Source organism: Tamandua tetradactyla, chromosome 16 (assembly GCF_023851605.1).
Source record: "Tamandua tetradactyla isolate mTamTet1 chromosome 16, mTamTet1.pri, whole genome shotgun sequence".
In the NCBI taxonomy this organism is placed as follows: Eukaryota; Metazoa; Chordata; class Mammalia; order Pilosa; family Myrmecophagidae; genus Tamandua; species Tamandua tetradactyla.
This window is the reverse complement of record NC_135342.1, coordinates 2,951,967-2,976,862: the sequence shown is the minus strand read 5'-3', so window position 1 is coordinate 2,976,862 and position 24,896 is coordinate 2,951,967. Positions and strand designations below refer to the sequence as shown.

Below are 24,896 nucleotides of genomic sequence, written 5' to 3'. Positions count from 1 at the left end.
GAGTGTGGGAAAGACACCGCGCAAAGGACTCTGGGGGGCTCCTCGTTCAATGAAGGCGCGGGTGAGATCTCACTACTGGCCTGCAGGGACGGCCCTTCTCCCCTTCCTCCGTCAATTCGTCTTGAACCAGACCGATCCGGGCCAGCACAGACTAGAAGCCTCAGCCTCACGTCCGGGCGTGGCCATCCAGGGTCGCGCCCGCTGAGGTTTGTGGGAACCTCCACTGCAGCTCGAAGTGCGCAAGCGCAGGAAAGCGAGACGGCGTCCACCGGTGAGCACAGCTCTGGGTGCTGCTGAACATGGGGGACAAGAGGAAGAGTGTTGGGGAGCGGAGTCCCCCAAAGGGAACTTGCAGGTGTCAAGCCGGGGAGGGCAGCGAACCGGAGAGGTGAGGTTTGGTTGAGCAAATCAGTGGCCTCAGAGCCCGAGAATGTGTACTGGGCTTCGAGACGGAAGGGCTCTTAAAGGAGGCCCTGCTGGCGAGAGTGTGCATCGCTGGGTGGGGGCGGCGCCTCGGACTGGGTGGGACGGCCCCCCGCGCTGTGCGCCCCTGCGTGCCCACGTGGCCTTGTTTGGGGGCGGGGTCTGGCGCACGCGGGGCTACGTGTTGCACGCCTTAGCGGGCGGGGCCAGTGCCTGGTAAGGGGGTCCTGAAGGGGAAAGCGCAGGCGCGGGGAGTGCGGATCCCCCTACGCAGCTGCAATTGTGGCTCGGTGGGGTCGGACCCCGGAGGCCGGAGGTGAGGGTGATCGCGCGTACATGGGTCCTTGTTTTGCGAGGGTCTGTGTCCTGCCATGCCCCGGAGGCACCTGTGGGGTTGGGGCCCGCGTCTGCGCGGGGGTGGGGGGGCGGGGGACCCGGGGTGCAAGTCGTGAGTCTCGAGGGAAGGGCTGTGACTGTGCGCTTGTGATGGCGTCTGGCCTGAGGGCTGTGACGGGGCTTGTGTGTGTGGTGAAATGAGCCCTGACTCTGGGACCTTGCACGTCACCGTGCGCCTCTGTGGTGTTTAGAAGAGGAGAAATGATTGAACTCGCGGGAAGTGTATCTGTGTATGCCTGATGGACCCATGTACAGACATGTGCTGCTGCCTGAGGACCGAAGTACGCGCATCTGCATACGTGCGATGAGGTAAGCTCATCTGCATGACGCATGACCTCCGAGGTACTCTTATTAGCGTACGCCTGGGGACCGAGGTAGGGGTATCTGCGGACGCTTGGTTGGCGACCGAGGTAGGCTCATCAGCGTTCGTCGCCCGAGAAACGTTCATCAGCGTAGGCATGGTGACCGGGGTATATGACCGAGATAAGTCATCAGCGTAGGCATGGTGGCTGGGGTAGATGACCGAGATAAGTCATCAGCGTAGGCATGGTAACTGGGGTAGATGACTGAGATACGCTCATCTGCGTAGGCATAGCGATCGAATTAGATGACCAAGGTAAATTCATCAGCGTAGGCATGGTAACCAGGGTAGATGACCAAGATACGCTCATCAGCGTAGGCATGGTGACCGGGGTAGATGACCGAAGTAAACTCATCAGTGTAGGCATGGTAACCGAGGTAGGCGTGTCTGCGTATCCCTGACGTCCGAAGTACGCTTTTCAGCATACGCTTGGTGACCGAGGTAGATGGCCGAGGTGGGTGTGTCTGCGTATGCATGACGTCCATCGTGACCGAGGTAGGTGTATCTGCGTAACCCTGAAAGTCCGAGGTGGGCGTGTCTGCGTATGCGTGACGTCCATCGTGACCGAGGTACGTGTATCTGTGTATCCCTGACGTCCGAGGTAGGCGTGTCTGCGTATGTGTGACATCCATCGTGACCGAGGTGGGCGTGTCTGTGTATGTGTGACATCCATCGTGACCGAGGTAGGCGTGTCTGCATATCCCTGGCGTCCGAGGTAGGCGTGTCTGCGTAGGCGTGACTGCCAAAGTCCAAGCGTCTGAGGTACGTGCATCTGTATGCCTGGCGCGCAGGGGTAGGCATGGCGGTCGGAAGGGGCGCGCATTTGTGTATGTGGCAGGCAAGAAGGCTTGGCGTAGCTGTGTGATTTCACTGCCTGGCTATCTCTGCCTCGGGGTGTCAGTGGCCTTGCAGTCGTAAGTGTGTAGCAGTCTGTGTCTGTGTTTTTGTGTTGTGCGCACGCAGAGCAGGGCATCAACTGCCTTGACATTTTTGACGATTTAATTCTTTGTGGTAGGGGGCTGCCCCCTGTCGGCTATTTAGCAGCATATTTGGTCTCTGCCTTCTAGATGCTGGTAGTAGCCCTAACCCTACCCTAACCTGAGACTAATGACAATCAGAACTATCGCCACGTGTTTCCAGATGTCTCCATGTTTCCAAAATTGCCTTCAAGAACCACTGCTGTAAAATCCTAGAATGAGCTGGGACTCAGCATTAAGTGATTGAGAAAACCTTCTCGACGGGAATGGGCAAGAGTGGAATGAGATAAAATAAAGTGTCAGTGGCTGAGAGATTCCAAACAGAGTGGAGAAGTTATCCTGGAGACTATTCTTATGCACTAAATAGATATCACCTTGTTAGTTAAGGTGTAACAGAGAGGCTGGAGGGAACTGCCTGAAAATGTAGAGCTGTGTTCCGGTAGCCTTGTTTCTTGAAGATGATTGAACAATGATAATAGTTTTCTCAGTGTGACTGTGTGATTGTGAAAACCTTGTGTCTGATGCTCCTTTTATCTACGGTCTGGACAGATGAGTAAAACATATGGATTAAAAATAAATAATAGGGGGAGTAAGTGTTAAAATAAATTTATAGATTGAAATGCTAGTAATCAGTGAAAGGGAGTGGTAAGGGGGATAGAAAAAATAGGGGAAACAAAGGTAAATTTATTGGGTAAATGGAAATACTAGCAGTCAGTGAGAGGGAAGGGTAAGGGATACGGTATGTATGAGTTTTTCTTTTTATTTCTTTTTCTGAATTGATGCAAATGTTCTAAGAAATGATCGTGGTGATGAATATACAACTATGTAATGAGAAAAAAAAAACACTGCTGTAGAGTTACCTTGTTCCTTTAAAGTCTGCTTGATATCCTATTATGTGTCTGTAATATACCTTTTGAGCCATTTCCTGTTGAAGGGCAATTAGGTTCTTTCCAATCTCTTGATAGTGTAATTTTTAAATATTTAACATTTGTCTAGCACCGGCACTGGTCTAAATGTGTTATAATTTTAATTCATTTAATCTTGCTAACAACTGTGGAGTCAGCATGGTTATTTGCCCGATCTTATACTTGAGGAATCAGAGTCCCACAAGGGATACTAGCATGCCAAGACCACGTGGATTGTGTGACGGTCGTAAGATCCACTAAGTCTGGCTTCAGGCCTGCCTCCACTGTGTGACTGTACCGCATCTTCCTCCAAACCCTAAAGCAGTGAATAGCCTTCTGCAGTTGTTTATACACATATTTGGAAGGACAGGTAAAGATAAATACCAAAAATGAGATTATTAAGGCATATGTATATTTTTAGTCTTAAAGAGGTTACCATGTTGCCTTCTGTAGGGCTATTGGTTTCTCTTCCTACAGGCACCGTATGAGAATTCTCTCCACAGCTTTTTTAGTGGGTCTCAGTCTTCCTTGATCAACTAGATGCTTGGTGAGTACTGAATTAAAAAGCAAAAACAGGGTGAGAAGTTACCAGTTACCAGTTGCTATAGATATGTAAATTTCCTAACAATCTAAGGTCGGATAAGTTTTCTTTACTCTTTCCTGCAGGTGAGCAAACAGGCTCTGCTGTCTTCTCACAGCTAAAAATTGGCAGAGAAAAACTTTGGTTCCAGAATTATCTAATATCATACTCTTGTTCTCTCCTTCCCAGCAGTGCTGAATTCCTTGGAGGAAATTATTTTCTGGACAACAATCGTGCTTCTCAAATTTGGCATGTGTGGCTAGATGCCATCAGCATTGAGAAACTAGAGGGTGAGCATAATTCAGCTTCCTAGAGCAATCACTTTTACTTGAGGAATAGGAAAAAAAAACACCAAGTGATTCACTATCTGGTAAATAATTTAATATGTGATTTTTATATTAACACAAACTCAGATTTATTATGAAATAGAATGCAGAAGTCACATGAAAGCTTCAAAATGAAGCAGAAGCTATTGAAAGGGTTTTCTGTTATGGGGCATGTGCTTTAGGGCATATTCAGACCCACAGATTGGTATTAACCCTCTTCCATTGCTGGGAGATTTTAGTTAAAAGGTTGAGAATTCCTAGGCAAAGAGTAGTTTCATTTTCATAGAGCCCAAGGCAGTGTGGTGCTGGAGCAAGCTCACACCATTTCATGGGAACTATGTGCATCTCTTTTCCAGCCCTTCAGTGTTATTGTTTTGGTAGCTTAGGGTCAGCTGTAGAAGAGTTTTTACCGTGGAAATTTGCAAATCAGGGCTTTCCTTCCAGCTTCCTCAAAAGCCATTTGTTAAAAATTACCAGCTCACCCCTCCCCTGGTGCCTGCCACAGAAAGCCCAGAATTCAGGGAGCAGTCTTTGAGGGTTCTAGGGCATGCACGCCTTCCTGCCACCACTTTTTTTTTTTTCTGGCATGGGCAGGCTCTGGGAATTGAACCCCGGTCTCCGGCATGGCAGGCGAAAACTCTGCCACTGAGCCACCTTGCAGAAAGCCACCTTAACAGCCATCAGATAATCAAATGCCACTCACGTGAGAGGATAGTGGAGGTACTTCCTGTTCAGGACTCCTTTCCTACGTGAGGAGGACAGATGGCACTGCATGTGGACAGGGGCTCAGGCTCTGTGACAACGAGCAGCTCATTTTACCTGTCTCATTCTCACTAAAAAACAGGATCTCCATTATGTTGGTTTGTCATAAAGATTTTAAAAGATCATATAATACTCATAAAATAAACACAGCTTTCATTCTCGTAATTGTTGTTAGCTGGGGAGATCCCGTTGTCCCCCAGGGTTTGAACACATCACTTGTGCACACCTGATGTTTGCGTGGAGCCCATGGCAGAAGTCTCCTTTCCCAAACTCATAGCACACAGCTCTCTCACACCCATCATTAATAATGTTAATATGAGAATAGATACCACCAGCTTTTCCTATTCACTAACTGTGATGTTACCTAATTTTCACAAGAACGGCCCTTTGCTTTACATCTCCGTTGCAGATGTAAAGGAGGGAGCTAAAGGCCCAGAAAGGGTCAATAATTTGCCTAAAGTCACATAGGTATACACAGGAACATTGGTCATCTCTGTCCTATGACCTAGGGTAAGTATCATTACCTCTCTTTACTTCAGTTTCTTCATTGCTAAAATGTCATTAATAGTAGTTTCTACTCACCAGGCTTGTTGTGAGAATTAAATAGTGATCTGTGTAGACGGGTGCCTGGCACCAGTATTCGATATTTGATTTAATTAATAATTAATCTTTGAATTGCGACTGTTATTTCTTATCTTTTCTTATTCTCCCTACACAAAGAGGAACAATAAAAAAACACTTTTCTGGCTGGGTTCCCTTAAATTGTACAAGGCCAGATGATGATTCACGTTTTGAATCAAAATATACCCGATATCTAACCTGAACTTAAACCTGCCCTTTTCTTTATTTACCTTCCCTCAGCCCCTGAAGGGAGGAGAAAAAAAGAACATCTTTAGAGGGAAATTTTCATATTTCCATTTTCCACACTGTTGTACTTTTTTAATAGAAAAACCCAATGGCTTTTTAAGATGCATCTGCATTGTTGGCACTAGGGCATGGCGATGGTAGGTGCCACATGCTCAGGGTCTGTTGCTCTAGCAACTCAGGTGAGCTGCCAGATATGCACAACTTAATTTCAAACAATGCTGTCTCTTTAAAAGTGTGTGTGGAAAAACATTAACATTTGATGAAGGGTAACCAAGCACTTAGTTACTATTCTTTTACTCCTTTAGATTTGAAGTTTTTCAAAACAGGGAAATAGGAAGTCTGCCCTCCTTTCTGCCTTCTCAAGACCCTGCTCTTCTCCAAAAGACAACTGTGAAGGGATGTAGAGTGATTGCTGGGGTCTAGCAGAGAGGGAATGAGACTGAAGCTCCTAGCAGAACTATTTCTCTGTGGTGGGATTTCTGCATAGAATGGCCACGTCCCATCCTTGAGTGCTTGTAGCTTTGGCACAGCAGGATAATTAATGAGTATTCATTGAGCTCCTGCTCTGCGTTCTCAGCCCTGGGAATGCATCAGTGAACAGAATGGTCAAGGTTCCTGCTTTCGTCAAACCCACATCGTTGTGGGGGGCAGATAACAAAAGCATAAACACATAGGCAAACAGACTGTTATCGGAAAGCGGTAAGTTCTTTGAAGAAAACAGAGCAACACAGTCATTTAAACTGTCTGCAGAGCAACGCTGTCCAGTAGAGACAGGGCGAGACACATACTTTCAGTTTTCCAGTAGCCCTGTTGAAAAAGGTGAAATGAAACAAATTATCAAAATTAGTTTAGTAATGTAACTTAATATATGCAAAATATTCCTAGTTCAACATGTAATCAAAATAAAAAAATCATCAATGAGATGTTTTACATTCTTTGTTACATATTAAGGCTTCAAAATCCAGTATATATTTTACATGTACCCCACATCTCAAGTCAGACCATAAACTTTTAGTGAAAAAGTTGATCCACATACCCAAGTTGTTCTATACGTACTTTATACGTTTCACAGTCTGAATCGAGTATCAGCTTTTTACTTTAAATTAGTTATATAAAATTAAAATTTCCTTTCCTCAGTTGCAGTAGCCTCACTTCCAGTGCTTAGTTGTCACTGGGGCTTCGGGGCTTCTGGGCTGGACAGTACGGATACTGGCACCTCAGGGTGGAGACGAGATGGATGGTCAGAGAAGCCTGGCTGACCTCACCTCATCTGCTCTGCACACTTGGCCAACTCATCTGCATTTCCCCCAGATTTCTACAGCGCCATCTCTTAGGTGCCCACCTCAGTTCTTGTCTCCCCTACCCCCACCACACATGTAGTTTACTCACTGCACAGCGGTTCGATGTTAGGTCGTGTTACTCAAAACAAATCTGAATTCCTCATCACTCCCTTCAGGACCCAGCGCCTCCTAACCTAGTCACCTCCCCCCACCCCCCTGGCTCTGCACACCAAGCAAGCTCCTGCCACGGGGTCTTTGTACCTGCTGTGTCCCTCTGTCTGGAATGCGCTTCCCCTAACACCTACATCAGAGGCTTGTTCTCGCTGTATTCAGACCTCTGCGCAGTGTGGTGCAGAGAGGCCTTCCCTGGCCACCTGTCACTCTTAGACTTGGTCCCAATCTAAGCCTCTGAATAGCAGTGACCTCCCCAAACGATGTTCTACATGGACTTCCCTGTTAGAATATGAGGTGCCTGAAAGCTGGCACTTTGCCACTCTCACTGCTCTACCCCCAGCAACTGGAGCAGTGCCTGGCATCTACCAGGGCCTCAGTAAACACTTATCAGATGGATGAAAAGGTTGTGTTGTTTGCCCCCTGCTCTGGAATCTGCTGTGGTCTGAAGAGCCAACAGCAGTGGCTGTGTCCCTTCCCTGCTCCTGGAAAGGGGAATCCTTCCAAGATGTTTTCACCTCCCCATACTGTGTGTGTATGTGTCCAGGTAAGGGCCAAACCCTAACACCATACAGAAGGTCCAGTCAGGCTCATGATTTCTCTCCCTAACCCCCTCTTCCCAGCACTGCTTCATTCCAAATGTGGAGCTTCAGGGGGGAGGAGAAGATGCCTGCTGCACGAGGGAAATCCAGGTCCAAGGTAAGTGGAGATTCCTTACCCTCTAAGGAAGTTCCATTTTCTCTTTTAAGAGCGGGCCTATTTGCTTTCCTTCTGTGGAAATTTCTTGCCTAACAGAGACCCAGACAGGGCCTGTCACTGGTGTCCTGCCACTTATCATGGAGGATGGAAACCTGAGAATTGCCAGGCAGCCCTCTGTCCATTCTTAGTGTGCACATCTGTTCCCGTGTGTTCAGGCGCTGCCAGTGGTGGGAGAAATGCCCTTCCTGGAGGACGGGCAAGAGCCACCGGCCTAGGGGCTGTGACCCCTCGAGGTGGAGAGCACTACCCAGTGGGGTCTGTTGAGGCAGAGGGGTGTTCTGGCTGTGCTCCAGGGCTAGTCTCTCATGTCACTGTTTTACTCGTAAAATCCGTATAAACAAGAAGGAAATCCATCTAGCTAAGGATCTAACATTAAAAGATGTCATGTGGTTCTTTTATTCCTGTTGAGTTCTTTGAAGCCGGGTCGGTGAGGGGAAAGTTAATTGTTTTGAGATTGATGTGAACAGTCAGCCTCCTTCAAAAAACGATCCTTCACCACTTGCATTGATCAAGTAGTTTCTCTAAGGAGCATTTTGAATGTGATTTCCCGTAACGGACATTTTTGCCCTCAGAATTAGGTGTGTGCATTAGATTGCTGCTATAACAAATGTCCACAAACTTGGTGGCTTCACACAGCCCGCCTTTGCTCCCAGGGCCAGAGCCCATGTGCAGGGTGGCTTAGCTGGGTCTTCTGCCTTGGGCCTCACAAGGCTGGAATCCAGGTATCGGCTCAGCATCCTCTTCCAGGCTCACAGTTATGGTAGAATTCAGTTCTGCTCACGTTCTCCACGAGGCCTCTTTCCTCCATCTCCAAGCCAGCAACAGCAGATGTTATCCCTCTCACACTTTGAATCTCTCCAGCTTCCTCTTCCACTACATCTTTCTGCTTTCTTCTTCTGCCCAGCTAGAGACAGTTCTTGCTTCTAAGGGTTCTGTGATTGCAATGGGCCCACCTGGGTAATTGAAGATAACTTCCTGATTTGAAAGTTAACTCTTTAGTGGCCTAATTATATCTGCATGGTCCGCTCTGTCATGTAAGGTAGCAGTCCTGGGAATTAGGGTGTGGAATCTTCTTGGGGGCCATAAATCTGCCTAGTATATTAGGGAACAAAAAATTCCTTTTAAGCTGGAAGACATCTCTGCTAATTTAAAGACATTTTAGCCAGAAACTCAATCTTACAGTAAGACACAGTATTTATATTAAATGTATTTAACATATTTAAGAGCCACTTGATGTTAATATTTGCCCTTTTAATTTTTTTTTTTTTTTTTGGCTTGGGCAGGTACCGTGAATCGAACTCAGGTCTCTAGCATGGCAGGCGAGAATTCTCGCCTTTTAATTTATTCCTCAAAACCTGCCTATTGAGGTGGGTAATATTGGTAAGGGAGGCCCAGGGAAGTTAAGTAACTTGCCCCAGGACAGGCGTTTAGCGTATGGGATTTGATCCCAGCAAGTTGGCTGCAAAGTATGTATTCTTGACCACTGTGCTTTCATAGTGCTGTATGTCATCAGATTTAAGTTGCCATTGATAATAAGGCATACTTTCATTTATGTCCCGTTAAGAAAGAAACCTCCACCTATTGAGCCTTGGTGTGGCCATTAATTGTAATATTTATCCTAATTTCAGATCTGCTAAAGAAGGATGGGATACTCTTTAGAATCCATGTCAATCTTTGCTGAACTTTTCCTGGTCTAAGATTAATGGCTCAGGGTTTACCCTCGCAAGCACCTACCTGTGTTACCGGAGTCCTATTCTTTTAAGGCTATAGATTAACAATTGTTAACCAAGGTTTCCGTCTTCTGACCTCAGTAATATTTTCTTTAGCTCAGGCTGAATTAAAGAATAGGAGAACTTTTCTTCTCTTTCACAAGGATTTGGGACTTCCCCATTGGCTGGGTCTCAGAAAAAATCAGGAGAGGAGATGGTGGTGTAGGCTGCTTGGATAAGGTGAACAGCCTTGAGACGCTGGTTGAGAGGGTAACTGGGCCTCGACTGGGCAGGGCTTTACCATGGAACCCTCAGGAGGAGTGGGTGTTAGGATCCCTGAGTGTGAGGGCTAGGACAAAGGTGGGTGTCTAGAATGGACAGTGCCAGGAATACCTCAGGGGGTCCTGGGCCATTGCCTAGATGAGTTACACTGTTTATCCTTGTAAACTGTAGAAAACTCAAGCTATCAAGTTGCAAGTTTACAGTTCTAAGGCCATAGAAATGTTCAAACTGAGGCATCTAGAGAAAGATATCTAAACTCCAAAGAAAGGGTCAATGATGTTCAGGGTTTCTCTGTCAGCTGGGAAGGCACATGGCGATGTCTGCTAGCTTTCACTCCGAGTTTCTCCTTTCAGAATGACTTTCTGGGGGCAGGGCATTTTCTTTATGAATCTCCAAAGGTCTTTCTCTGTGTCAGCTCTGAATCTTTTTCCGAAATGGTTTCCTCTTAAAAGATACTAGTAAGTAACCTCACCTTGAATGGGCAGAGACACATGTCCATGGAAACTACCTAATCAAAAGCTCCCACCCATGATTGGGTGGGACCCATCTCCATGGAAATAGTCAAAAAGATCCCAGGTACAATATTGAATCAGGATTAAAGAACATGGCTTTTCCAGGGTACACAACAATTTCAACCACCACAGCACCTGTGGAAATAAAATAATGATTAAGACAACATTCCTACTCTTACAGTCTATAATGGAAATGTTTTAGTTTGTTAAGCTGCTGGAATACCAGAAATGGAATCACTTTTAAAATAAGTTGCAAGTTTACAGTTCTAAGGAAGTGAAAGTATCCAAATTAAGGCACCAGCAAGAGGTAGTTGCCTTCACTCAAGAAAGGTTGATAGGGCGTGCTACCATGGCTCAGCAGGCAGATTTCCCTCCTGCAATGCCAGAGACCTGTGTTCAATTCCTGGTGCCTGCCCAGGCAAAAAAAAAAGAAAGGTTGATGGCTTTTCTGAATAGCTTGTCAGCTGGGCAGTCACATGGCTGGCATCTGCTGGTCCCTTGCTCCTGGACTCCATCGCTTTCAGCCTCTGTTCCTGTGGGGGGTCCTCTCTTTGCTTCTCTGAGGCTAGCTTTCGTCCCTTGCCTTCTTTTGGCTCTTTCCAGGTTCTGACTATTTCTGTCTCGATCTCCAAATGTCTCCATCAGCTCTCCTCTGTCGGTTCTGAAGTAACTGCCCTCCAAGCATCCGCATCTGCTGTAAGGTTTCCTCAAAAAGTTTCCCCTTTTAAAGAACTCCAATGAACTAATCAAGACCCACTTTGAATGGGTAGAGTCACATCTCCATCTAATTAGAAAGTCATGCCCATTATTGGACTTGCCTATCTCCATGGAGAAAATCTAATCAGAAATTTTTGCTCTACAATGTTGAACCAGGATTAAAAGAAATTGCTGCTACCACAAGATTGGATCAGGATTAAAACATGGCTTTTCTAGGGTACGTAATATTTTCAAACTGGCACAGGAGGTAAAAGTGAATTATGGTAAAAAGTAATAATAAAGACTCTTGGATAGATGTCAAATTATGGAAATTAATTCTAGGTGCAGGGACTACTGTCACATGATAAAAGTATAGCAAAGCAATCCACAAAAGGGATTCTGTGAGATACAGCTGTATTCTCAACTTATTTTTTTATTGTGGTAACATAGACACAACTCAAAATTTCCCATTTTAAGTGTACAATTCAGTAGTATTAATTACATTCACAATATTGTGCTGCCATCACTAGTATCCGTTATTCAACTTTTTCAACACCTCAAACAGAAACTGTACCCATTAGGCATTAACTCCCTCTTCCCCCACCCCCACCTCACCCCCTTATAACTTATAATCCATTATCTGTGTGAAATTTGCCTCTTTTGGGTTATTTCACTCAACGTGATGTGTTCAAGGTTCATCTATGTCATAGCATTTATGAGAGCTTCTTTCTTTTTAATGACTGAATGATGTTTCATTGTATGTATAGACTACTTTGCATTTATCCATTCATCTCTTGATGGACGCTTAGGGTTGCTTTACCTTTAGCGATTGTGAATAGTATTATTATGAACACTGGTGTACAGTTATTTGTTCAAGTTCCTGCTTTCAATTTTGTGGGTGTATAACCAAAAGTGAAAATGTTGGGTTCTGTGGTGTTCTAGTTTGCTAGCTACTGGAATGTAATACACCAGAAATGGATTGACTTTTAATAAAAGGAGATTTACTTTGTTAGTTCTTCAGAGGAAAGGTAGCTAACTTTCAACTGAGGTTGTTTCTTACGTGGGAAGGCACAGGAGGGTCTCTGCTGGCCTTCTCTCCAGGCCTCTGGGTTCCAACAACTTTCCCCAGGGTGATTCCTTTCTGCATCTCCAAAGGCCTAGGCTGAGCTACGAGTGCTGAGATCAGGTATGCTGAGCTGCTTGGGCTGTGCTACGTTGAGCTCTCTTATTTAAGCACCAGCCAATTAAGTCAAACATCATTCATTGCAGCAGGCACACTTCCTAGCCAACTGCAGATGTAATCAGCAACAGATGAGGTTCACGTACCATTGGCTCATGTCCACAGCAACAGAACTAGGCGTCTTCACCTGGCCAAGTTGACTACTGAATCTAACTACCACATATGGTAATCCTATGTTTACATTTCTGGGGAACCACCAAACTGTTTTCCACAGTGGTGGCTGCACCATTTTATAGTCCCACCAGCAATGCATGAGAGCTCAGGTTTCTCACATCCTCACCAACACTTATTTTCTGTTTTAAGTATGTACGTGTGGTTTTTCCATTTCAGGCACCAGTGACGTTTGGAGATTTGGCCATCTACTTCTCCCAGGAGGAGTGGGAGTGGCTGAGCCCCATTCAGAAGGGTTTGTATGAAGAGGTCATGTTGGACAACTACCGGAACCTGGTCTCACTTGGTAAGGAGCTTCTCTCCCCAGCCTGTTGAGGAGAACCTGAGTGTATCAGGTTGAGAAACAGAAGCCACTCCCAGTTTTGTTTTGTTTTAAAGAGACTTAGTTATAATTCATCCACCATATAATTTGCCCATATAAAATGTATAATTAAGTGGATTTTATTTGTATATTCACAGAGGTGTGCAACTATTACCACAATCAATTTCAGAATATTTTCATCACCTTAGAAAGAAATCCTGTATCCATTTGTAGTCGCTCCCATTTCCCCCAACTTTGGCAGCCCCTGGCAACCACTACTCTGTTTTCTGCCTGTAGATTTGCTTATTTGGGATAGCTCACATAAGTGGAAATCATGTAGATGAGATTTTTTGTGTCACATTTATTAGCCTAATACTTTCAGAGTTCATCCATGTTTCGCATATATCAGGACTTCATTCCTTTTTGTTGCCAAAAGTTCCATTATATAGCTATACCATACTTTTTTTAAATCAATTTACTTTGAGATTAATTTTGAATATTTGTTGAAATTTTAAGTTCAGTATTTGATTTGGAAGTGAGGATGCAGTACTAACTAGAAGAAGGAATGCTTCCTTGTTTAAATTACTTCTGGATGTCCCCAAATTCAATGGAAAATTTAAGTTTGAGGAAATCTAAGTGTGAAAGGAAAGAGTAGTTTGAGGCAGTTGATTTCAAGTGTAATGTAAAGATGATTGGTTTATTTAAATCTCAGTTTTCTCTTATATATGTCTCAAAATCTGGATTATGGCAGAGGCAGTACGGGTGAAATAATCCAGGCCAAGGCAGTTAAATGCCTAGATGCCTCCTTCTTCCTTCTTTTTCCTGCTTTGACAGCCTTAGAGGCTGCTTGATCCACATGGAGCTTACCGTGAGTAAGAAGTAAATCCTTGTTAGGTTAAGCCACTCAGATTTGGGGGCCTATTTTATAGTTTGGCATTAACTACCTCTATAAATGCTGCTGACCTGAGCCTCTCTACCTCTCTCTCTGGGTCTCAGTCAGGGGTCCGGTGGATGTGCTCTCCTAGTGAGCAGATACAGAGTTTTCACCAAGAAGTTTTTACCATCAGAGGAGCATTCCCACTGTTTGCAAGCATTGTTGATGAATTTTTATTCTTTCGAAAAGACTTTATTGGTTCTTACTGAATGCATTTTTTTATACTGAAGTTATCTATGACTTCTACTTAAATAAGAAAGTGTGCTGGTTGTAGTTTGGAAGTATTTCTTGCTTTTTTGTAAATTTGTGTATGAATAACTTAGCTGCATAAAAGCCAAATTTTATGTTATTTTTCCTATTGTGGGTCAGTTAAATATATTCCATGCCCAGATTATCCCATCCTTCATTATAATAATAATTACAATGATAATTTTGACAGAAGCTATATTGTCCTCCTTTATTCTTCTCTTCTCCTTCTCTCACATGGAGTTTTAGCTGGGCATGTAGCCTTCCGGAAAAGACTGCATTTCCTAACCTTCCTTGCCGCTAGGTATGGTTAGTGAGTAGAGGTGACGTGTGTAACCTTATGTCATCTCCTTAAAATGAAATTGCTTACCTTCCACTTCCTCTCTCTTTGTCCTTCTCTTCTTGCATACAGTACTGATGGGCCAGTTTTCACCAAGCAAATGAGAACAAACTCTAAAAAAGCTGTGCTTTTCAAGCATTAGCTTGCTTACCAATCACCAGGGATCTTCTTAAAATACAGGTTCTAATTCAGAAGGTCTGGGTAAGGCCCGAGTTTTAGACCTTTAGTTTTAACAAGGTCCCAGGTAATGCTTCCTGGTCCTGGACATCCTGCTTGAATAACGAAGTCTTGGAAGATCACAAAGTAGAAGAAACCCAGGCCCCTGAATAACCTCCATGAATAGAGTTGCTGCACTTCTCTCGGCATTGCCTGCTGAGAGAGAAATTAACTTGTAACATATTCACCATGTTTTGTACTTACTTTTTAGCCTATAAAAACAATTATAACTATCATTTACTGAGTGGTTTACAAGGTGGCGGACACTTATTATCTTTTGTTATTATCTCTTTTTATCTTCCTACACTATCCATCTCATTCTGGGGGTAGATAATACCATATTTTGTTTATCCATTCATCAGCTGATGGATGTATTAGAGTTCTCCACAGAAACAGAACCAACAAGGTATGTGTGTATACATATTAGGAGCTTTATTATAGGGATTGGCTCTTGCAACCGTGGGGATTGGCAAGTCCAAATTTATTAGGAAAAGCTGCAAATTGGAAACTTGATGGTGTTGCTGAATTCCCCAGGAGAAGCTGGCTGACTGAAGTAGATTCAGAAATTCTTTCTGACTGCTGAAATCCTCACTTCTTTTAAGGCCTTCAACTAATTTGATTAAAAGATTCCTCTCATTGCCAAAGGTCATTTCCTTTGTTGATTGTTAATGTGATGAGCCATAAATGCAGTCAACTAATGATTTAAATCCATGATATATTCTCACAGTAACACAGTAGCAGTCAGGCTAGGGCTTGCTTGACCTAACAACTGAACACCATAACTCTTCCAGATTGACACATGAACCATCACCATGGAGAGTTGAGTTGTTTCCATCCTTGGAATGGTCTGAATATTGCTGCTAAGAACATTTGTGTATGAATAACTTCCTGGACATTAAATTTTCATTTCATTTAAGTATATATATAGTAGTAGAATTGTTGGTCATGTGGTAACTCTATATAACCTTTTGAGAACACCTCAGGTATCTTAAGAGAGAGAATTTAATGTGAGGATTGATTTAACAGATGCTGGAGTATTGAGAAGGTAACAGACGTAGTAACTGCTCGGTGCAGCCACAAGGCCTATGGCTGAGAGGACAAAGGACGGAGTGTGGGGTTATTAGAACTTAGAGGAGGAGCCCTGCAGAGCTGGGACTCAGAGTTGTAAGTGGGGCAAGGAACACTGCCCCAGCTGTTGTTTACCTGTGAGGGGGCAAGATGAGGCTAGTGCTGGGAGTGTAGTAGGGCCCAGGTGAGGAAACCAGCTGCCTCTGATGGGGGAAGCTGACAGGGAGCAGCTGGCAAAGGGAAAGTTCGGTTTGTTTCACCCCAGCCCCGGCCTCACAAGCTGAGCCTGGATTTGAAGCTAAATGGCAGTAAACACCTCAATACCCAGCCTCAGGGATTTCTGGTCCAGTTTTTCAGGAAAATAGTTTGCTTTATAGACTTAAACAGCTCTACTGTAGCTGAGTTTTAATCTTTCTATTGCTCCCTTACTGTTAACAGACCTTAATCTTGTTGATACAGGGTTTGGCTCTGATTTCTGTGGTACCCACATAATGGTCAATTTCCATTTTTTCCCCATGTGTAGGATTTTCTCTTCGGAGGCCAAATGTGATCACTCTGTTGGAGAAAGGGAAGGCTCCCTGGATGGTGGAGCCAGTGAGAAGACGCCGAGGCCCTGGTAAGTCAGAGAGAATCAGGACTCAGTATGAAACCTGTGTAAGAAGAGCCTCCTGGATTGTGAGGAATCAGTGCTTTAAACCAGAATTTGCAAGTCCTCTCCCCCCCCACCGCAAAAAAAAGAATGCAAATACTGTTGAAGAAGCTGATGACAGAAATGGGGAGTTATCTCCATGTAGGAGAAAGAGGCCAAAAAGGAATGTTTGAGAAATAGGAAGAGCATCAAGAGAGTGTAGTGCCAGGAAACCCAGCATTTCTCCTTACAGAGGGTCAGTGGTTCCACATGCTGCAGAGGCAGGGAGGAGAATGGAAACCCCAGAAGAACCTTCAGATTTGACGAGTTAATGGCTTTCAGGACTTTGTAGACTTCCAGCTTTAATGCTGTGTAATAAGCAGAAGTCAGATGGTACAGCACAGATGTCCTGTTACATGTGAGAAGGAGAAGGAAGAGAGGAAATAGACTTCATTAAAATACTTGTTTTTAAGTTATGAAAAAAATTTAACCACGTTATGTAAAATAAAGGAAAAAAGAGAAAAATAGATATACACACAACTGTTAACTACACCTGTTTTCATTTCATAAAATTTATTTTCATGGTTATAAAGTTCATGTACTTTTTCCTCTATTCACTTACTGTTTTATAGACATGTTCTGTATTAATATGGTCTCTCATAGACCATTATCCATTTAGATTTCCATTTCCAGTATAACCACGTAAATATTTTTTACCTTTTTCCATAATATTGAGTCCAGAAGTAGGATAACTGGGTCAAAATATAAGACCACTTTTCAGCCACCAGATATGTATTTCTGAATGGTTTTCTGTAAGATTTGTCAAATTGATAACCATCAACAGCAGTGTAATGTGTCACTCTGATTACATACTTATAGTATCAGATATTGTCATTAAAACGTTTTTCTTTAATAAAATTAACTATAGCCAGCATTCATTGAAAATTTACTGTATGCAGGTTCTGTACCAAGGCCTGTATGTATGTTATTTCATTTAATCCTCACAATTCTTCTTAATGACCTCTGTCATCCCCATGAGGAAGATAAGGCTTAGAAGAGAGTTTGGGGCTTAGAAAAGTTAAATAACTTCCCCAGGATCTCCCATCCAGGAAGCAGGGATTGGACAGTTTGCCACTTAAGCCTATGCTTTTAACTACCTCACTGAATAAGCCATACTGGTTTTTTTTTTTTTTTTCATTTTTGTTGGCATATGTTTTCCATTTTACTTCCTGCATATTTTCTGCTCATCTTTCCATTTCCATCTATTAGTAATTTTGTCTTTTTCTTTTCAGCTGATCTAACAAGTTTTAATATGGTAAAGATGTTAAACATTTGACATCATGTTTGTTTCAAATATTTCCCATTCTCCCTTTCTTTTTTGTTTTACTTACCTCTTATTTTTCTACTTTTTTAGGTGTTCTAGTTTGCTAGCTGCCGGAATGCAACACACCAGAGACGGATTGGCTTTTAATAGGGAGAATTTAATGAGTTGCAGGTTTACAGTTCTAAGGCTGAGAAAATGTCCCAATTAAAACAAGGCTATAGAAATATCCAATTAAAGGCATCCAGGGAAAGATACCTTGGTTCAAGAAGGCCAGTGAAGTTCAGGGCTTCTCTCTCAGCTGGAAGGGCACATGGCGAACATGGCGTCGTCATCTGCTAGCTTTCTCTCCTGGCTTCTGGTTTCATCTCCAAAGGTTGCTGGCTCATGGACTCTCTGCATCTCATGGCTACATCGTTCTGCTTTCTCTGAATCTCTCATTCTCCAAAATATTTCCTCTTTTATAGGACTCCAATAAACCAATCAAGATCCACCCAAATGGGTGGAGACATGTCATCCCCTAATCCAGTTTAACAACCATTCTTGACTAAATCACATCAACCAGGGAGATGATCTCATTCCCGTTTCAAATATACAATATTGAATAGGAATTATTCTACCTTTATGAAATGGGATTTATATTAAAACATGGCTTTTCTTAGGGGGCATACTTCCTTTCAAACCAGCACATTAGGTAAAAGGTTTTGCTTTGTGTTTGTGTGGTTGAAGGTGTTGGCATTCCCATTGTATGTTCTGTTTTTTCTGTAGTTAGAAATGAGGGATTCAGGACAGGAAGATTCTAAGATAAATGTTTGATTTCTTGTTTTGCCAGTGCCACTCTCAGTTCACTGAGAACTGAGGATTTCCTTCCTTAAACAATGCAGACACACACACACATTTTCCAGGTTGTTTTGTATAGGAATAGTAATTATAATAGTAGCTACTACCATATATTAAACAATTTTAAAGTCCACAAAACTTTTTCTAGAACCCTTGGAGCCAGATGTGTTTCACAGTTCAGAATCTAGATTTTAGAAAGGTAGAAAGGTCAAATATTTTATATTGTATAAAATACCAAGCAATGGCTGGAGCAGTACCCCATTATCAAATACATTACTGTTTCTTCAAAAGCATATGACTGGTATCTCTAAGTGAGATAAATGAAGCCTATAAATAACCTCATTTCAAATCAGATGGAGTTTTGCTACTGAATTTCGAACCATCCAAAAAAACTGAAAAGAAAGTCTCTGTTTGCAATTTTTTGATTGCTAGGCTGGCAGATGAGGGATTATAGTGTGTGCCAGAAATTTTATGTATGTTATTTCCAGTTACAACAAAAATCTGTGAGGTGAGCAATGCTGTCTACATTTTAAAGATTATAGTGCTGATGGTAATAGATGGAAAGAGAGTTTCTCAAAGTAATATAGTTATATGATAGGGACTTCAATAAATTCTAAGTCTGCCTTTAAAGCAGAGCCATCTACCAGAAATACAATGTGAGACAAATATGTACTTTAAAACTTTCTGGTTTCCACCTTAAAATAGATAAAGAAACTGGTGAAATTAATTCTAATAGTATATTTTATTTAACCCATTGTATTCAAAAGATTCCCATTTCAATATATAATCGATATTTTTTAAATAAGATTGTTTACATTCTTTTTTTCATATTAGGTCTTCACACTTCAGTATGTATATTATACAATAGCTCAACTCAAATCAGACCAGCCACATTTTAATTGCACAGTAGCTACATTTGTAATTGTCTTTGGTTTTTTTCCTATTTCCTCAGTGTTGAAAGTTTTCAACCACATGAATATCTAAATACTCAATTCTAATTGCTGATAGGTTTTTTTTAAGACTTGATTTTAAGAATGCATATTTTTAATTTACATCTTTATTGACATTATAATTTAGTCACAAAATTTAGCAATTTTTTAATAAATTTACCAAGTTGTGTAACTTCACTGTAATCCAGTTTTAGAACATTTTCATCACCCCAGTAAGATCCTTAATGCCTGTTTATAGTTAATCCCCATTCCCACCTCCAGCCCCAGACAACCACTAATCTACTTACTGTCTGTAGATTTGCCCTTGCTGGATATTTCATGTAATAAAATATTTATCTTATGAACCGCCTATGAAATTTAAAATGGCATGTGGTATAAAAATCTTCCTACAAATAAAACCTTCATTTATTCATTTCCAGTTTTCAAACTCCTGAATTCCAGTATTTCTGTGAAGCCCTTAGTATTGTCACTTAAACAGAACTTAAAAGAGAAAGTGGTTATTGTCATTGGTTTTGTTATTATGGTTGATAATCCTAATGCCTCCATTAGATTATACAGGCTTCATTTTTCTAGCACAGGAAAACAGAAACATTTCATTTCTTGATGTCTTCCAGATTCAGGGTCTAAGTTTGAGAATAAGAAGTTACCTCCAAGTCAATGCAACAAATCTGGGCAAAGCATCCAGCAGAAACCAATTTCTGCACAACAATTTCCCACAGGAAAAAGAGCCTGCAAAAGAAATACAGTCCTAATCAAACTGAAGAAAGGGCCTTCAGGGAAGAAATCTTTAAAATGTAATGACTGTGGGAAAATCTTTGGTGGAAGCTTATCTCTAAAACTTCATCAGAACTTTCATACTGAAGAGAAGCCTTATGAATGCAGTAATTGTAGAAAAGCCTTCAAACGGATCTTATCCCTCATTCTTCATCAAAGAATTCATATAGCAAAGAAGAGCCATGAATGTGATAAATGTGGGGAAAGCTTCAATCAAAGAACAACACTTATTCTCCATGAGAAAATTCATGATGAAAAGAAAACCTTTGACTGTGGGATGGCGATGAGTCAGGGCCCATCTCTCAGTGCACACCACAAAATTCCCATTGCTGAGAAGGTCCACCATTGTAGAAAATGTGGGAAAGCCTTCAATCTAATGTCATCCTTTTTGCTTCATAAGAGAATTCACAATGGAAAGAAAATCCATAAATGTAATAAATGTGGGAGAGGTTTCAATAAGAAATCATTTCTTGTTATACATAAAAGAATTCATAGTGGAAAGAAAACTCAGGGTATTGAGAAGGTCTTAAGGAAGAGTCGACAGCAGAGAAGTCGCATGTTAGAGAGTCCTTATAAATGTGGAAAATGTAGAAAATCCTTTGGTAGAGTTTCATCCCTTATGCTTCATCAGAGAGTTCACACTTCAGAGAAACCCTATAAATGTGATAAATGTAAGGAGGTCTTCAGACTTCTTTCAACCCTTTTTCTACATCTAAGAATTCATAACAGTGAGAAACAATACAAATGTAATAAATGTGAGAAGGTCTGTAATCGGTATTCGTCTCTTATTCAACATCAAAAAATCCATACAAAGAAAAAGAAACTCTTTGAATGTAAGGAATGTGGGAAGATGTTTTCTGGCGTTGCAAACCTTAAAATACATCAGAACATTCATTCGGAAGAGAAACCTTTCAAATGCAATAAATGTAGTAAAGTTTTTGGCCGCCAGTCGTTTCTTATTGAGCATCAGAGAATTCATACCGGAGAAAAGCCCTATCAGTGTGAGGAGTGTGGAAAGGCCTTTAGTCACCGAATATCCCTTACTCGTCATAAGAGAATTCATACTGAAGACAGACCTTATGAATGTGACGAGTGTGGGAAGGCCTTCAGCCAGAGTGCACATCTTGCCCAGCACGAAAGAATTCACACTGGAGAGAAACCATATACGTGTAAAACATGTGGGAAGGCCTTTAGTCAGCGCACATCCCTTATTCTGCATGAAAGAAGTCATACTGGAGAGAAGCCCTATGAATGTAATGAATGTGGGAAGGCGTTTAGCAGTGGCTCAGACCTCATTCGACATCAGAGAAGTCATTCTTCAGAGAAACCCTATGAATGTAGTAAATGTGGGAAGGCGTATAGTCGGAGCTCATCCCTTATTCGACATCAGAATACACATTCTGAAGAAAAAGCCTAAGATTGTTTTAGATCTGAAAAGTGAAGGGTGATACTACCAAAGAAGCAGCAACAGAGGGTTTGAAAAATGTGTTTGCCTGCAACACATTTTGTACATATGGGATCATTTAGTGATAAATGGTTCCACTTTGAAAGCCAAAGAGCAAAAGTCATTTATGACTTTTAACCTGAGGATTTGAAGTCAACTGAGGCAGTGGCCTTATCACAGGTCTTTAGTTTCAAAGCACCAAGCTCAGAGGATTGGATCAGTTTCCATGATGAAAGACCATTCTTCATTTCATAAGATTCACTATATTCTACTTTCCCTGCAGTTTAAAGATATTTCTTTAGTTACTTGCAACAAAGTGGAATTGTGAAGTCTGTTTTTTGTGAATGGGCTTTGAGCCTGATTTAAGCTCTTACGAAGAAAGAATCTGGGTCTCTTCTTCAGAATTAGGACTATCAATGTAAGGGAATTCCTGATCAACAGGGTTTCATTCCAGCCACAGAAACTTGAGGGTGAGAACAAAGAAGAACAAATTTTAAGCAGATGAAAATGACACTAATAATGTTGTGGGGCAGTAGTTGTTACTGTACAAGCAGTGGGTTTCCATGAATCTGAAGATCTGTGACTTTTGTGGTGTGGAAATCTGACTGGCTGAGACAGGCCTTTTGGAAAGGAGACAGGATGTGCTGAAGAATGAGGAACTTCAGTGCAGGGAGAAAACTATTTCAGTTGTTATTTCATTTGAAAATAAATTGTCTATATTTATACGAGTGAACATCGATATTTTCATGTAAGAACATTGGTGTGGAATAAATGATTTGTAAATGCGGGGGTTGTTAAGTAGATTAGCTAGCGATAGCTTCAGTGTAGTGGCCCTGTGGTATTTTCTTCCTCCTAGCAGCTTGGACCCATTAGGAAATCCTACCCTTGCCAAACTTAAATATGTATACTTTCCATTGTTTTTTGTTTTGTTTCTAAGTAGCCCAAATAAGTGAATTTTACCCATTTGGAGTTAACCTGCTTTGCAAACCCTCAGAATCTTTGTCCAGCGGCTGTTGTAGATAAACACCTTACACTGCTTCAGCCCCTTGGAGCTGTGTAGCCTATAGGTTCCCTGTAATGCTGACTCTGTGACAACTAGCCATGTAAGCCTCCCCATCCCTCTCCCCACCTTCACCTTTCCTGCAGGAGTTTGCAAGTTTTCCCTTCTCTGCTTCTCCTCTTGTGTCTCCCCTTCCCCTCTTGTGGCTCCCTTGTGTGCTGACCTCTAGATGGTTTCCTGCTGTGAGGGCCTCTCCCCCACATGCAAACCTGTTAAAAGCGGCAGCCCTAATAAATAGCTTATGTGTTACTGCCATCTAATGGTCAAATGTTTTTCTTGGTCAACTCGAATCCTTGAATTCAAACTCACTACAATTGGTGACAGAAGTTGGAGGATTTTCATCAGGAAATGAATGGATTGGAGCCACTTGGTATTGCAATCAATTGGCAAAATAATGCTGGACAGCCTTAGGTGGTTGGGACTCAGCATTTGGAACACATCTGCATCAATATGGGAAAGTGTCATTTACTGTCATTTGAAGCATTATATGTGTTTTTCATTGTCTCACCCAGCACATCATTAGCCTGGCTAAGTGATAGCACCAGTACGCTAAATGTTCCCACTCCAATGTAACTTAGGGGTCAGGTGCTTAGCTGCCCCATGAAGGAAGTTAAGTCCACCCACCTGGGTACCTACTGGGCAGGTCCTCGACTTTGTAAGACTTGTGGGTCTGAACTGAAAAAGGAGGAGTGCATGCCTCTGAGCTAACCCGTGGCGGGCTATAGTAGGACCCACAGCTGGACCAAGACAGGAGGGCATCCTGGTTTCCTGGGGACCAGTGGCAGGTAAAATAGCCAAAATGGCCGACTGAGGCAGGTTGAAGGGGGTTGTTACCCTACTGAAGGCTCACTCCAAACCACAAAACAGGTCTTGGATCCTGGACGTAGTTACTTCCAGTCAGCACCCAGGTGGAAAAGAGGTAAGAGCTGCAACTTTTGAAGGAGATAAGATGGTGGGGAGGATTTTGAGCAGTAGATCATATCACCATGCCCACCATGAGGTTGGGACAAATTATCCTTTGCTTTGCCAGTAATCACCCATAAAGTGGTTAGCTTTTATCCATAAATTGGATAAGTAAAAGGGGAGGACCAGAAAGGAGAGGCCTTGTAGGAGGAAACTTGTCCTCTGTCTTCCTCTGAGGTCCGACTCCCCTTAAAGATCTTGCCCAGGAACCAAATGAGAATAGGCGTGGTTGGCAGTGTAGCGTGTATTTAGCAGGGTTGTACCTACTTAATGGGCTGAAATTAAGCTATTGGCTGCTGTAGCCCAGAGTAGAAAAACTATATCCTTTCTAACAAACCTTGCACAGTCGGTATGGGAAGTGGGTGTGAAGACGAGACTTTCCAGTTTCCATATACCTTGCTTCTGTAGGTTTTTATAACTTGGGAGATGCCCACCCTACACTGGGCCTCATGACAGTCTAGGCAGACCCTCAGTGAAAAAGTTGGCTTGGCCAGAGATCTCACCTGGGGATGTTAGAGTGGGCTGTACAACAGACTGTACAGGGCAGGCTAACTTAGCAGGTTTGAAGGAAGCTGTCATGAGATGAGCTCTGATTCTACTCCATTTTCCTTAGAGAGACTCCCGATGGGTGTACAGTTCTCCTCAGTGGCACTGATAGCTGTTAGAACAGCTGGAGAGGATTTGATAGAGACTCAGGGAAGATGAACTTGGAGTTAAGTGTTGCCTGTTAATTGCACACACAGTGCCCCACCCACCCTGAGCCACAGTTGGTGGCAGCAGTGCAGCAGCCCGTCTAGGTGGAATAGACCACCTGCAGCCATGCCTGTGTATGAGCCTGGAGAGATCATACTGGGTGCCGAGGGGCAGGGAATTCCACATTGCTTTCTGGCAAGTCAGTGGAACAATTACAGTACTACGGTTAGATTACAACTCAGGGCAGTCTTCCCTCACAGAGAGCCCCACACTTCACACCTGCCCTTCATCTCTGGCGCTGGGAAGGGACTCCTGATAGCTAACAATTCCTCTTTTCACATATTGACCCAATAGTTAGATCAAATCAGCTCTTTCTGATCTATTCCCCTGGCTTTCCCCCACTAAATGAAGAGAGTACACAGGCTTTGAAACCCTAGTCTGTGCCCTTGTAGGATCCTGGGTCATTAAGATGTTTTACCACTGGCTTCAAGTTCAAATGTTAAGAAAAAATATGCAACTTAGATTATAAACAACATATTGGGTTAGGGGATGGATTGTTATATAAATGAGCCAAAGATGGATTTACATCACAGCAGCTTGCATCTGTTAGAAAGACCTGTCAGCACCAAACTCAAATTTTTACACATCCAATTTTTAGAAGTCAAATAAGCAATTTATAGTCATTTCTTTTTTAGTTAAAC

General features: G+C 42.6%; 1 protein-coding gene across 24 annotated transcripts; it reads left to right on the top strand.

Moving 5' to 3' along the window:
• On the top strand, window positions 1–23,287 carry ZNF667 (zinc finger protein 667). 24 transcript variants are annotated; one of them, XM_077130616.1, is made up of 8 exons: window positions 1–271; window positions 3,835–6,296; window positions 6,735–6,931; window positions 7,672–7,747; window positions 11,184–11,244; window positions 12,577–12,703; window positions 16,046–16,138; window positions 19,876–23,285. In XM_077130616.1, exons 3-8 carry the CDS (start codon window positions 6,835–6,837, stop codon window positions 21,450–21,452), a joined length of 2,031 nt encoding a protein of 676 aa, XP_076986731.1. In that variant the 5' UTR covers window positions 1–271; window positions 3,835–6,296; window positions 6,735–6,834; the 3' UTR covers window positions 21,453–23,285. The 24 variants fall into 24 exon arrangements, with proteins under 24 accessions (XP_076986731.1, XP_076986730.1, XP_076986726.1 ...); XM_077130615.1 differs by having other exon boundaries at window positions 3,832–6,296; XM_077130613.1 differs by lacking the exon at window positions 1–271 and adding an exon at window positions 595–739.
• The last annotated feature ends 1,609 nt before the right edge of the window (window positions 23,288–24,896 follow it).

Bases quoted from the DNA above. Each gene is read 5' to 3' on its own strand.
- ZNF667 (XM_077130610.1), top strand. From the start codon at position 300: ATGGGGGACAAGAGGAAGAGTGTTGGGGAGCGGAGTCCCCCAAAGGGA. The intron at 3,933-7,671 runs GTGAGCATAATT...CCCTCTTCCCAG, and splicing joins CAGCATTGAGAAACTAGAGG to CACTGCTTCATTCCAAATGT. The intron at 16,139-19,875 runs GTAAGTCAGAGA...GATGTCTTCCAG, and splicing joins GAGAAGACGCCGAGGCCCTG to ATTCAGGGTCTAAGTTTGAG.